This window comes from Leptosomus discolor, chromosome 1 (genome assembly GCF_034619465.1).
Source record: "Leptosomus discolor isolate bLepDis1 chromosome 1, bLepDis1.hap2, whole genome shotgun sequence".
NCBI classification, from domain to species: domain Eukaryota; kingdom Metazoa; phylum Chordata; class Aves; order Leptosomiformes; family Leptosomidae; genus Leptosomus; species Leptosomus discolor.
Window position 1 is genome coordinate 23,233,243 of NC_141391.1, and position 14,834 is coordinate 23,248,076.

Sequence of the window (14,834 nt, forward strand, 5' to 3'; positions counted from 1 at the left end):
ACCCACCAGCCCTCACCAAAGACCTTGCTGGGGAAGAGCTGGGGGCTCCCATGGAGACTTGTGGTGCAGCCAGCAGGAGTCCATGAGCTCTTCTTACCATGGCCTGGGTGGATCTGGTCTGGCACCTGTAAGCTCAGCTCACGCAAAGCATGGCATGGGGATCTTGAGCCCCATCCCCACTGGGCAGAACCCTCGGGCGTAGGACCTAGCACTTCCTCCAATCCGCTGGTCCCCCAGCAGGCTCTGTGCCCTCAGGTCTCCTGCTGATTACAACAGCAGCACAGGGCCAGGATCCCTGAGGGGACATGGGACCCTCTCCTTCCCCAGCAGCACCTCGCAGAACCCAGATGTCAGGGAGCTGGAAGAGCTCTCCAAACCAGGGAAGAAATTAAGCACAGAGAGGGAAAAACAAAAACAATGACTGAAAACACAGCAGCAAGAAAACATGAACACTAGAAATCTGGAGAGTATTAGAACCCACTGAGAGATCTTAAAAAAAAGCCAAAATAAAATTCACTTCAGACTGCTATTCAGGGACCCGTAAAATGGTTTCAGAGCAGTCTGTGATCATGTCAAAATACCACACTTCCCACAGTATGTTTTCCATCTGATTAGTAGCAAATGCAAAAAATTCCTCATGCTTTGCCTTTTATTCTGATACACCCTCCAGAGAGAGGAAATGAGAGGACAAGGAGGAGTAATTCTGAACATGATTTCACAGTAGTTTTGTCAACTACACTTGCAGCAGTTTCAGACCCCAGGCAGCTCGATGTTATTCCTGACACATGAAAAAGGGATGATTGATGTCTCGCTGGTGGGCTTACTGGGTAATCCAGAGGAATGTGCTGCCTGGTTTTAGGCATGGCTACAGAGCTTTATTAAGAGGTTGAATTGCTTTCTGTAACTGTAGCTTAGCTAGCATAATACCTTCCCTCTCTAAAGGTGATAATCAGATTTGTGTTTCTGCCCTATATCTAAGATTCCTCTGGCATGTCTATTCTGGAGCTTTGAGAATAAAGCTCACTGAAGACAAATAAGACTGCGACTGCAAATGGAGATATAAAGTATCTATTTCTCCAAAATACCAGGAGTGTTAAGTTTTCACGAGTATTTTTTTAGGGGCTTGATTTAGATAAGGGACATAGTGATGGCATAAATGATACAGCCTAATGCAGCTTGCCAGTCCTCTGGCATCAGGCTTTCCTTTCACATATGAGTAGTCTCCTCTTGCTTCTGAGCTACACCCATGCAGATGAGTAATAGTTTCTGACACTTATTCAGCAAAACCTGGAGGGGCTGAAGTTTCATTTGTTGCCACTGCTCCGTATGGCAGGACTCAGAAAATCCATGAGACACGGTACAGCCGGTTCTGGGGTGGAAGGTAGCAACTCCCTAACCACTACTGTATGCTGCCCAGGAGTTAGCGAAGAGATGCAAAGGTGCTGTCTTTGAAATGTCCAAGTGAATTTAGGCAGCCAGAAAGCATTTCTCCAGGCTGGGGTTGGGCTGAGTTATCAAATGCCAGATTCCTAATCTTGCTAAAAGCCTTGCAGACAGAGCTGGCTGAGTGCCTCTCAGCTGGGTAGGAAAAGGTTTGATTTGAGGCAGAACAGGACGAACACTCAGAAGAGAGATTAGGATTAGCAGAGCTTGGAGACACTGTAAGCAGGACTACATGCCTCTCTCTGCCCGTTAGCCCAAGGTTTCTGGCTCCTTCTTACACCTCTCGTTAGACACAGACTTTCCCTCATGTGCAGCTCTGCCACATCCGCCTGACTCACTGCGGTAAGCGGTAGCCCCCTTCCTGCCCCAGAGCACCTCTGAAAGACCCCTGCACTGTCCCATGTCACTGCAGTGCTGCGGAGTGGCAAGGAGGGGGCGAGTGAAGAAGTGCCACTGACAGCAACTTCTGTCTCTCAGTGGTGACAGGAGCCACCAGGACCTTGCAGGCATGCAGGGACAAGAGCCTGGACTAACACACTGACCCCTCCAGACACCAGCTCAAGCTTTGGGCTGTCATGGGCTTTGTCATTAGGATTTCAGCTCTAAACATTGAGGTGCAGCTCTGTGACAGGTGTCAATCAGGGAAAAAGCAATGCCTGGGGCACCAACACCACCCTGCTGCACCCAAACCATCCTTCACTCCTACACCAATGTGATCTACCCTGCTTAATCCATGTGATCCCATGATCATGGCAGTGCAGCACTGGGATGGGTGCTCAGAGATGCTGAGGAATTTCCATTCTTGGAGTTTTTCACAACCTGGTAAGACAAAGACATCACTGACTGGATGTAGTGTTGTTGATGATCCTGGTTTGAGCTGAGGTTTATCTAGAGACTTCCAGGACACTCTTCCAACCCCCTTTGATGGTCCTCTGAGGTAACAAGAGTCTAAGTGTCCCCTAATGTTCACCTTTTCTCTTACAGTCATCCACATAACCCAGGCCAAACCTCATTCAGTAGCCGATGGAATTCCAGCTAAACATCATGGAAACATTCCTGATGACTTCTGAGTCAGCATGACCCAAAAGGCACAACAACTTTCTGAGAAACAAAGTCAGAAAGATAGATAGATAGAAAAACAGACAGTTATTTAAAAAGCAAACACCATTTTCATAGTGTTGGAATAGTTCAGCGAATGCTTAATACATGTGATGCTTTCGTTTCATCAACAAGTATCACATTAAGTTGTTAAGCATCCCTTTTAAGACAGGGAATGTTGCTGTAATCGTTTGCTTGTTATACATCTGGATTTCAGAGATCATGAGCTGTAAAATATGCTCCTTCCTTTGTCAACATATCGCCTTCTAATGGCACAACACCTCTGCAACTAGCTGTATCGCTGGCTCCCACTGAGAGTGGGTGCGAGGGTCCCCAGGGGGAGAGGCACAGCAAGGCTTTCATCGCAAGTCATCCACTCTGTGTACAGGTTGACCCACCAAAGGAGAGCTGTCCAAGACAGCCTGTGCTCCCTGTGCCCAGCAGCTTGTGTCTCCAGGCTTTTAGGGACACATTCCTGTCTGCCTGCTGGGCGCTCCTGCAGCCGTTTGTGTTCCTGTTCCATCCTTGCAGATTCACTGCCTCTTCAGTTCCTCAGCCAAGAGCAAGCAGACAGCTTGCTCTGACATGTCCACAAACGCAGCCCCTCTCCTCCTCAGACAGCCCAGCAAGCCCGGCTTCCAAACCAAACATGGGCTGAGATTATTTAAAGACATCCCTTTGATTCCACCATCCATTCATCCATCTCGGATACAAAAATAACACATAGTTTTATCTGTGAGTATAAGAATGTCTTTTCAGAGGAAATAAAGAGAGCAGACAGTTTCCTTCCTGACTCATTCACGAACTACTCTTCCAATCTGCTAAACACAGCCATCGACACAAGGCATTGCTCCACTCCCTTTGATCTGCAGCCCTGCGCTCCAAGAGCCACTGGGACGGAGGGAAGGCTTTGGTGCTCATAGCAGCAATCACAGGATCTGTATTTCTCAAAAAGACAAGCAAGTGGCGAAGACTAGAGAGAGCCCCATGTTTAAGCCCTGATCTCGTCCCTCTATGCTCAGGGATGGGGTGAGAGGCTGCTGTTCCATGGGAGAGGGACAGACACTCCAGATCAGCATGGAAATGAATGAAAAAACCCCTCCAGTGATGTCCCTTCATGTAGTAGGAAAAGCAAGGCGGGAAAGGCATTTTCCTTGATCATAGTAGATAAGACAAACTCTCCGTCTTTTTGTCATCCAGTCTCAAAGCTATAAATTTTAATGTGGTAGTGTTCATCTCCTGCTTGTTTAAGAGCTCCCATAGGAGTCACACAAGATCACTGCCAGTGGTCCCTCAGGACTTTTAACAAGAGAAGAAACCTTCCTGGCTGCTCTTTTTTCTCTCCTCTGGATCACGACTAGGAGATATGACTTCCTAGAAGCCATCTGACAGAATGCTTGTGGTTGTAATAAACAGCCAAGCCACAACGATATTAAAAATTAATACAATAATGAATTATATTGTCCAGGACTATCAATTAGTAGGATGCATTGGACACCACACACTTAGGCACAAGTTTTTCTTTTAGCTCTTATAGCAGCCATAAAAGCCTTAGCATTATTCATGAGGAAACAGGTGTTTTTAACTCCTTGATTACACCGGTTAGGCCAGCCCACATATGCATATACTTATGCCTGACCTTCTAAAGCAAAATCATCATTGTACCATCAACGATCACCATTAACTGAGACTGCCAACATACTCATGGCAGAAAATCAATACTGATTTACTAGCTGTAATTGTCTTCTGCTGTAGGGTAGTATCCAAATACTTAGCAGTACTCAGATACACTTAGCACTTGTATGAGAACATCCGTAAAGACATTATCCCTGCCTGAGAGACCTGGTGGTAGTCAAATCCTTCTATAAAGAGAAACAAAATATATTTAGGACTGTTTACTTAACACATGAGATCAATAAGATAGGTTATGTTAAATTCAATTCATAATTCAATTCATACATGGCACACTGACTTATATGGAGAATGTCAACCTACTCCTCTTATAATATATGAACCAAAAGGATATTCAATGAAACTGAAAAGCCACTGAATAAACTTTATTCTATGCAATGTAAAATTACTTGATAGAAGTCACTGCCACAGGCCTGAGTCAAGAGTGGCAGAAGGCAGAACAATGCTGGACACTTAAACAAATAGCAAAATAACTCAAGTAATAGTTACAGAAATAACTAGATCATACGTACTTCTTACAACAAGTGCCTTTGAAAAATGCATATGTAGTTATTGCTAGGCTAAAATCTTCTAGTCTGGCTTGGCAGTTCACTTTACATTGAAAATAAACAAATGAAAATATCCCAGGCCTCTAATTTCTATGGAATTAACCTGAAACGGGAAAACGAGTGGGTAGGAGAGTGTTCCCTATTCTGTTTTCTGTTTGTTTTGACAATACTAAATTTACATTTGTCTTCTACCCTGACCTGATCTTTGTTGGGTTGAAGCAATTCTTCTTTTTAGGTCAGTGTAAACACGCTCTGAGTTAGCATTTCCTGCTAGGCTTCCTTTCCAACCTGGTATGCTTCCCTTGCTAGGACTTCCTTCAAATTGCTGCCTTCAGAGATCACCACATGAGCCCCAAGCCATTCCCTTGCCCTTCCAGCCTGAGTAGGAACATCACCCTGGCAAGCTTGCTCTTCCCATTTAATGTTGTGCTTTACCTTGTACCGTGACATATGCTGCACTCTCCACGGACCCTTTTAAGTTGGTGGCTATACATTGATAAAGGCCTTCATCCTCCTCTTTTACTCTTTCAATAAACAGCATTCGGCTTCCGGGCCCTAGAATTATTCCTGTGAAATGAAATATTTTGCAATGAGAGGGAGCCAGGATATAAACAAAAACAGGCCCTTGTGTAATAATATCTGCTTCAAGTTCTTCTCAAAAGAAATCTGAGCCACAGACTGCACAGCATAATGTTATCTACAGGAAAGCCAAATATACTCGGATGTTTTGGGAATCTTTTGGAAATCAGTGTTTACACACTGTGTGAGTGAAAAGGCTCAGTGTAAGGCAATGATCTTGGGAGCACTTGGTACTGTGCATATTGATCAGCACTGTGCCTAGACTTTCATCCAGGTGAGATCTTCAGCATGTCTCCAGCTTTTGGAAAATATGTGGTCTGACTACTGCGCTTACAAGCGTAGGTCTCCCAGAAGCAGCTCTAGCTTAGAGCACTTCCAAGACCCAGCTCCATGCATCCACACTGGCCTTATGGGCAGCAGACTTGCTCCAAATCTCACTCGCCCGTGTGACATGGAACGATGAGCCCCTTTGCAGAAGGGCCCAGATAGTGCAGAGAGGTCCCATGAGGTGTACCCTAAAACATAGTAGTTACCCAAAGTTTTCAACATCTTAGTTATTCCATCAAGGTCAACCCAGAAGCCAGCCTGCGCAATACTCCAGCAAGCAAGGAAAAGGCAGGGAGCAGATTTGGCCTCAGGACTGCCTTTAAGGCACCACATAGCCAGGAAATGTGCAGTCAAGTATGCACTTGTGTGTTTGGCTCCATCAGAACTAACGTCCCATCAAAATGTATTCCCACCATCTATTTCAGGCACCTAACTAAAGTGCTCTGACCTACCCTCTAGAGGCATCTTCCTGGCTCCTAACTTTATGTGTTGCATTACACCCAATTTAGACACATAACATTCATTTCAGAAGATAGTGTTAATAATGCACATTACAACGATGTGGTCACCATAAAGCTTCATGGAATCTGGCTCTAGATTAAGCTGAGCGCCTGGGCTGCAAGTCTGCAAGGGCTTATAACTCACTTGGAGAAATCCTCAGGGTTTTTCCCAGTTGCCTTTATTCATGCAATAATTATTTCCAATAACGCAGGACAAAACCGTAAATGCAATCTTTCTAAAATGTTGTTATTGAAGATTACACTTAGGATTCAAATTCCTACAGACCAAACCTCCTTGAACATTTTTGCTGAGCCTGTAACACTAGCTCATTGCATGCTTCTGATCCATATGTAGATGAATTCCTGTGAGAAAAGTTTTGCCTTTTCCCCCATCATTCACCTCCACCTGAAGTCTCCAAGGAACACTTCCATGACTGTGGTGCCAGTGGAGCGAGACATGTAGCCTTAGCTGATCTTCAAAGCTACGTTCCAGACACAGCACTAAACATCTCCCAAAGTTTTTCTGTGGCTGTGTCATGCCACCTGGGAAGCCGTTCCTTTCTGCTGTGTGAGACCTGGATTCCTTTCCTGCCAGCAGAGGTGTTTCAGTTTTGGACACGCCAGGTATGGATTTAGTCTGGTGGCTAGGTTGTGAATCAAGAACAGACTTTGCATGCCTGACCACAGAGTCCCACTGGTACTCCTATGCATATCATAAAAGCTTGGTTCTCTCCTGCCTAGCATACACTGGCCAAGACACCTGATCCTTAGGCTCTCGCTATAGTAAATGGAGAGAAATATGTTTCTCTAGAGATGACTCTTCCAAGATGCAAATTGAGAGCTACATTTTTTCCACTGACTCCATAGAGATCCGTTGTGTCTACATCTCCAGCCTGGCTGAGGTTTTGGAGTGAGACAGACTAATGAAAAGCACCCATGCTGCTGTCTGCCTGCCTGAAATGCCTGGGAACAGTCCTTCCTTATGTCTGAGTACCGATGCCAATGACTTTGCAAATGGCTACCTAAGGCAGATGGGTAAACAAAAAAGCTGTAAAAGGTAGGTGAATACACAGAGCTCTCACCTGACTCTTGCTGTATTTCCTCGTGATTTTTAAACCAGGATATCTGGGGTTCAGGGATGCCACGAACCTGGCACTCCAACATGGCAGAGTTACTGGTGTTCACTGTCTGATCCATAAGGTGCCGCAGCAGGGCTGGTGCCTCTTGAGCTACAAGACAAAACAACACCTCCGTTTTACATTCTTGTAACTGTGGGAGTTTAATTATCTTCCCTACCAGCATTTTACTGATGTTAGAAATTGCTATGGCTGTTCTACCAAGTTCATTGTTCACACATTTTATTTACTGTTCCAGTTTGCTTAAGAGTACTTGGTGTGTACAGTGTACTCCCGTTACTCAGTGAGAGCAGGTCATGATGACAAACTAAGACCCAATGATGACATTGTTTAAAAGATCTCCTCAGTTCCATTACCAATCATATTTGTTTATCGAAAGCAGTAAGTTTCTATGAAAGCTCAGAGTTTTGCATCATCAAGAGAAACAAGCCGTGACTCCAAAGTTTTTAACAGTTAGCAGCCATGACACCAAAGTTTTTAACAGTTAGCAGGACACCCTTGTAGCAGAATATCTCTGCGTCATTGATAGCACCATGCAGCTCCATACACCACGATACTAATGAATGTGACTTTTATCATTTACTTACTTACAAGAGTACAGTGACAAATCATATTCAGTAAACTCACATCATCTAAAACCAGAAACCATAAGCACAAAAGCATTGTGTTACATGTCCCAAAGTCTTCATAAATTCTTCCACTTTGCGTTTCGCATATTTGGCTGAACACAATGAAGTCTGTCCAAACCACACCACGGCCTGCCTGCCAAAACTGCATTGGTGAGAAATGCGCCCATGTCCTCTGGCATCCCACAGACGCTGGAAACCCTGATGGCAGGGGCCGAAGCTGAGTGCTAGCAGGCCACACAGCATAGCAACACTGCTCCTGTTCTACTTTCATCTACTGACATTTGTACAAACGAAATGTAATAAAACACATTTCCATGACAGTCAGTGACGATGAGTAGTGGAAGCACACCTCATCTGTTCTGCTTCTGCTCAAGGGCCTCCCAGAAGGGCATTTCAAAAACACTCTATAAACATCATGTTAAAGTCATCCCTGAAAGAAGCAAAATGAAGAAACTTTCTCATCATCATTTCAACCCTTTACCACTCCTTCCCCCATTTTGTTCAGAGCTGAAGGCTGCTCTGACAAAGATCAAGATATTTGCAACACTGTGATTCTGTGATTATATGGCAACAGCCTTCTGTCACATTTGCAACTCTCACATCATCCTTTTTGGTGTTCTGGTTCCTTTAAAGTAGTGATGGAGAAACCAGGGAGCTCCTGAGCAATCTCACAGATGCAGATGCTCCACAGATTCCCTCAAATTCCCTGGTCTTTCAAGAACCGATTATTTGCAGTCTTTCCCTTCCAGGACACTGCCAGGATCAGCAGTTACTAACATGGTAAGACACACATTACAAAATAAGAAACAAAACAAAACAAAGCAGAAACCAACTATTTGCAAATAGTTTCTTTTAGACTGCAACAAATACTGATACACCCAGTTCAAGTATAATATCAGCTGAATTTCTGACATTCTGTGTTTGAAACATTATTTTCTATCCTTTCAGAAAAACTATCAGACATTTCCATCTTCACAATCATTCTGTTACCAGCTGTAAATAAAAACTCTCCAGAAAAATTAAGCACCTATGTACAACTTAGGCAGTGTGCATGAACCCTCATAGTACTAAAAGCACTTTTAAAGTAGGCTATCTTTGCTATGCTCTTACCCTTTGAAATTACTTCCAGCAGTTATGACTGTGCAATGACCAGTTTGGGCTTTTCTGAGCTGCAAGTCTGCAATTTCCACAGGCAATGCTATTTTTTGTTTAGAGTGTAGCAGACAATTTGTCCTCTCTTTCCAAACAGTAATGCTCATGAGAGAGGCTGTAAAGCAAATTCTTCATCACATACCTACATAATGACATGGTCACCAATACTCGCCTTGCAGCTAAGAAGACTGCCCACTTCTCATTGATACGTTGCCTCGATTCTTGCACAGTTCTCATTTTTCACAACACTACCTGTGAACAGGCACCATCTGATGCATGCCCACATACGCACGCAGGGAAGACCTCCACAGTTCACATTCACCAGCAGTCCCTGATGGACACCCCAGCCCAGACATCCAAAATGAAGGTGGACAAGATGACACGACAAAGGCAAATCACACATTCTGTGAGTTATTTGTGATTAATTTTAATTTGTTTATAGCCATACACTAAAGATGGGTTTTCATATTAAGAAAAACTTTCTTTGCTTAAAACTTAAGTCACCATTCACATACTTTCAATAATTTCTCTGCTGTAATCCGCTGATTTTTCAAGGACTTGGTCAACCTGAGGATTATTCTCTTTTGCAAACCACCAGTTTTCTCCTGTTCATTTTTGCAGTGAAGCCAAGGGGGGCAGGTTCCAACACCCTACTCCGCTCACCCTGAAGTCGAGGTGCTGCCCTGGCTGCCAGCATGCACAGTGCAGGGCTCGGCACCCAGGGCAGCACCCCAGGCCCATCCCCAGCCCTTGTCCTTGCCCACAAACACTGCCTTGACTGGCCAAACTCTGTTCTCAGTTGCCAAGAGGAACTTCATTGTAGGCAGAGTTTGGCCCAGGGGAGTGACAGGAGGGTCACGGAGGGGAGAAGGTGACACTGGTGTCAGAATACTCAGCTGACCTGGAGCTGTAAGGAGGAAAAATTTGCACTTCCAAAAGCAAACAACAGCAAACAAGGGGAAAACATTAATATTTTTTTCATTTCGGGGTTTACTTTTGCATTCCGTCCATTTTTGCCCTTTGTTATGATTATGTTGTCTGTTCACTTATTTTTATTAATCAGTACAAAAATATAAATACAAGCTTTAATTTTAACACTTAAAAAAAAAGAAATATAATAATTCACATCCTTCTCCCTAAATAATATATTACATAACAGAAGGCAGAGAAACTCCTCAAACCAATGAGATTCTCCAGTCATCTGAGGACATCAAAAGTGACATCAGTAGTTTTTATCTGGCCACCAAGAACTGCTTTCCTCAAACGTTTCCAGTGAGGTTTCTCTGTGCCTCCCAACACAGGCAGCCACATCAGGATGTGACAGCATCCTTGCACAGTGTGGCCCTCCGAGACACTGGTCAAGACCAGGCTGGTAGGACGTCCACCCAGCAGGGATATACATCATTGCAATTCACAACAATTTCACAGAGGAACAGTCTAATCACCACATCTCTTTTTTTTTTTTTTTTTTGACCCAACTCATATCGCCTGGCAACTGGCTGCTACAAGTCCTCGCACTGTGGCTCCCAAAGCCATGGAAAATTCATAATGTCCCGTCATCACAGCCCACCTTGCCATCAAATGTCTTCTCACAATATAGCCTCGTAAAAAAGGGGATTCTGTATTGTAATTCTTCTGAAGACTTGCAAATGCTAAAGAGTGCACTTGCCCCATTTTTAAGCAGTCACCAATGGTTTTGGTTGCTTTTTAGGGATGTTTTAGAAAAAAAGAGAGCCAGATCCCTTTGCAAGAGCACATTGTTTCTGGAAGCCATCACACTAATAATGAACAAAAGAGCTACTGTATACAAGCAGGCTATAGGTGACATTTCAAGATATAAATGATTATTCTTTTCTTTACTCTGACAACTTCCAGGTTGTCAATTGTTTTCTAAGCATTTTAGGCTCCATGAAACTGGCATTATGGGGAAATGCTATTGTTTACCCTTTCACACTTGACAAAAGCAATTCCCACGTGAAAGACAAGTTTAGCCGTGGGACACAGTCTCGATACCTAAAGGAGGAAATAGTCTGGTGAGTTCCCAAGCGCAAGAAACTGTCATGTTGTCACCCTCTATTTTAAAAGCACAGCCACTTTGTTCCTTTGCTGTAACTATTTTGGTCACTACGATCTGTTTTGTTATGGCTTATGTAAATGCTATATAAATGATCAATCATAAATGTAACCAAAAATAATAAAGCTATGTATTGTAAAAAAATAAAGTTATCAGATCTATTAAAAATAGTAACTTCTTCCTTATACAGAATTTATAATACACAGAAACATCTCATAGCAAAATCATGACGAAGGAAAAAAAAGGGGAAACGCTCACAAGGAAGTCTTAGGTTGCCCTTAATTCTCCTTCAGCAGTTCAGCTGGTTCTTAATCCCCATAATAAATCCAATTGTCATTTGCATACCAAAAGCAATGAATATTTTTAATGGCTTCAATTTTGAATTTGCATTTTAAAAAATGTATTAAACAACTCACTGTGCTGGCTGCAACCTTGTCAGTCGTGTTAGTGTAATATTTCTCATTTAATAAAATAATTACAACATTACAAATTTCTGAATCTTCAGGCCAGAAGCAATACTCACACTTTCATCAGTAGCTTTTTACATTAGTGCAGAACTGACTTTAAAAATTGACCAACACAGCAACTGGAAGTCTACCTGGATTTATTTGGAGAAACATGGTTCACGTCTGTCAGTTTTAAAATCATCATTATTATAAATGATATGATAGGTCTGTGCATTATATCAACATTTTTATTTCTTCCCTGCATACTTCTTTTAGAAGATACTTTTTAAGATTAATGTACTTTAGTGTAGAAAATAATTTCAAATAAATAAGCATTAGAACTTGCTCAGCAGGTAATATTTATAAGTCCATCAAGATCAGATTAAAATAAAAAATATATAGTCCAGTCAATCTCGAACTGAATTGTGCTCATTCCGCACATTCAAGTTAACTTATTAAATGTCCATTGTTGACTGAAAACAGCAGTTTTTAAAGTTAATCAGTTTATTCAGCTTTGACACTTTTGATGAGGCCGATATCAAAGTGGAAGAAAAGATTGATCCAAAGTTTTCCTTATCGCTCAGTAGGAGACAGCAAGAGAAAAAATGACAACATGCAAAACGTAGCACAGGGGATCTTCCAAACCCCAGCTTCCATGTGCCTTGTCAAAGCAGAAAACACCCGTCTGAACTCAACTGGAAGCTCACGTGTTACGATTTTGTTTGCTATTCCTCCTACGTCCAACCCATGGGGGAATGTGCACCACCTCAGGGCCTGAAAGGTAGCAACAGTAATAAAAAATCAAGATGATATGAGACACCTGTTACTGTTTAATGAGTCCTTTAATGTTTTACATTGCTTTGTGTTGTACAATCATTCCTTGTGCTCTTATATTTGAGGATCCGAGAGTAAACAGCCTTTTTGTTGCAGTGCTCACCTCTGATTGTAACGTCTTTCTTTTGAAGCACTTCTTTCCCCGTGTATATGTTCCTTGCTCGGCAGGCATAGGTGCCTGAGTGTGCCAGGGAAACGTTCTTGATGGTCAGAGTGAGGGTGATGGAATAATCCTTGTTGGGAGACCTTTTTTCTTTTGTTTGATTGTTGACTGTCCTCGGTAAAATCCAAGCAATGTCTTTGTACAGGAATTTGTTGGCCGAACAGGACAATATCAAATTCTCTCCTTCAATGGGCATTTTTTCCAAACTAATATGGAATCCATTTGGTACATCTGTCAAAAATCAAGAACACTCTTTAGTTTATATGAAATGGATGAGCCAAAATTAACTTGGCATATATTTTCCCCTTTATCAGGAAGCCTTTGAACTAATCAATGTCGTTGTCTTCCTCCTGAAGTCTCTAATCTTCCCTTTTGTACGCTAGGCTCCAGCTATTCTTATAATTTGTCTTGGAGCTATGAGACACTTGGGCTCAGACATCAGTTGTTGTAAACTGAAGTCGCTCTTGGAAGTAATGAGTTTGTATAAATGTCATGCCAAGTTAAGACAGACTGGGGCAACGTACCAAAAGCAGAATTATTTAAAGGCAGCACAGTGGGACTATGCAAAATAAGGAAGATTCGGATCTCAGCTCCAGCTTGTGAACTGCATGAGAGAAAATGAATCTCAAGAGGAGAGTAGAAAAATACTATGGTTCATCATGCTTGGTTATATTGTTTCTTGTTATTCATAAGTATTCAGACAAATTATGCCTATTTCTTAAAAATGCTTCAAATCATGAGAAATTACTGAATCTGTGATTACACGCCTGAAATTTCCCTTAAAACAGAGATATTTGCTCTCCATGCATTTAAAGTGTGTCAGCCACCCGAGAGGAAAGAAGAAACAGTACCCTCCAGCCTGGGCGGCCAGCTGTGTGTGGGCAGCACTAGGATGAAGATCACTCTGTTTAGGCTGCTTGGCATTAAATATAGGTGAAGAATATTTCCACCTGAGAGAAATCAAGGATCATTACACTAATCATTTACTAAGTGTAAATACAACTTAAGTTTTCACAAGGATGTTTTCATAGCAGATAGGCAGGAATAATTTAGCCAACAATGTAAAAAGTCATACTTGAAAACCTCAAGTTTACAGTTCATTGTAATGTTACTGCAGCTTCCTCCTCCCAGGGAGCAGTGCAGACCCGTGGCAGTGCTGACTGCCCCCTGGCTGGCTCCACCTGGGGCTTATCCCTCCAGCAAGGGAGAGTTATGCCACTGACCTCAGTGAAAGTAGAAGCAAGTTCCTGAGAGAAAGCACTTCCAAGTTTTACTCCTAGAGTGCAAACTCTCTTGGTTTATTTGTAGCCAATATTCTGATAAAGTAATTTCCTTCTTCTTGGTCAAGTGACATTGACTTTGGCCATTTTCAATTGTTCTTTCACTGCTAATTGCTACGGCACTTGGCTGTGAACTTGACTCAAAATCGTAAGAACGGTTTTGTCTTTCATAAGGGAGAATTATGCCTTCTTTTCTTAGAGCATGAACCGCTCAATGCCGACTTTCATTCAGTTCCATGCTTATCAATGTCACTTTGGGTTTAGCGTCACATCAGCAGGGACATGTAAAGAGTAGATCTCCAGTTGGTAATATTGCACATCTTTCAGTCACCTCTTTCATTGACTGACCAATCCATCAGAAAGCTTCTGCCTAAATCCCCGCAATGCAAACTGAGCTGCCTTGTCTCGCCAGCGGGACCATGAACATGACGTGGTCACTGCTGCCTTTCAAAGTTCTGCCTGTTGAAAGTCTGGCATCAGTTGCTCCCTTTAATATCCTCTTTTCCACGCTTAGCCCTGGGTGTTAAACACAGGGTAAATGAGCTCCTGCACATCTTGGACTGAAATTTCCTCTGACTGTAGACGCCTGAGAGGCCTGATTTCTGCTGGTTGAACTCATAGTGCCCTTGCAGTGGGAGCAAAGTGTGGGCCTGTAGTTTGGGTGTGTAGTCCAAAGATCAACCTAACACAGGCAGCGACACTAACATATTAGATTGGATATTAGAGCCTGTGTGTTGACTTGTTCCTCTTAATCGGGATCCCCTTTCTTCCTCTCTCCAGCACACAAAACTGTAAGAAAAAACTTTAGTTTTAGTGAACTCATCTATGTGTAACTATTACCAGCAGCCTTTTTGATATATAAGAGCACAGGGTGCCAGATTCTGATCTCAGTTAAGAATACATCGACTGGAAGTGCTACTAAGATGAAACCTT

General features: G+C 42.8%; 1 protein-coding gene across 1 annotated transcript in view; it reads right to left on the minus strand.

Moving 5' to 3' along the window:
- Positions 1-14,834, minus strand: part of FLT1 (fms related receptor tyrosine kinase 1) — a 113,033-nt gene that overhangs the window by 29,275 nt on the left and 68,924 nt on the right. Inside the window, exons 13-15 of the mRNA XM_086481851.1 lie at positions 12,562-12,852; positions 7,270-7,416; positions 5,217-5,348 (exon numbers count right to left, since the gene is read on the minus strand). Of these exons, the coding sequence (XP_086337977.1) occupies positions 5,217-5,348; positions 7,270-7,416; positions 12,562-12,852 (570 nt within the window). The remainder of the gene's footprint in view (positions 1-5,216; positions 5,349-7,269; positions 7,417-12,561; positions 12,853-14,834) is intronic.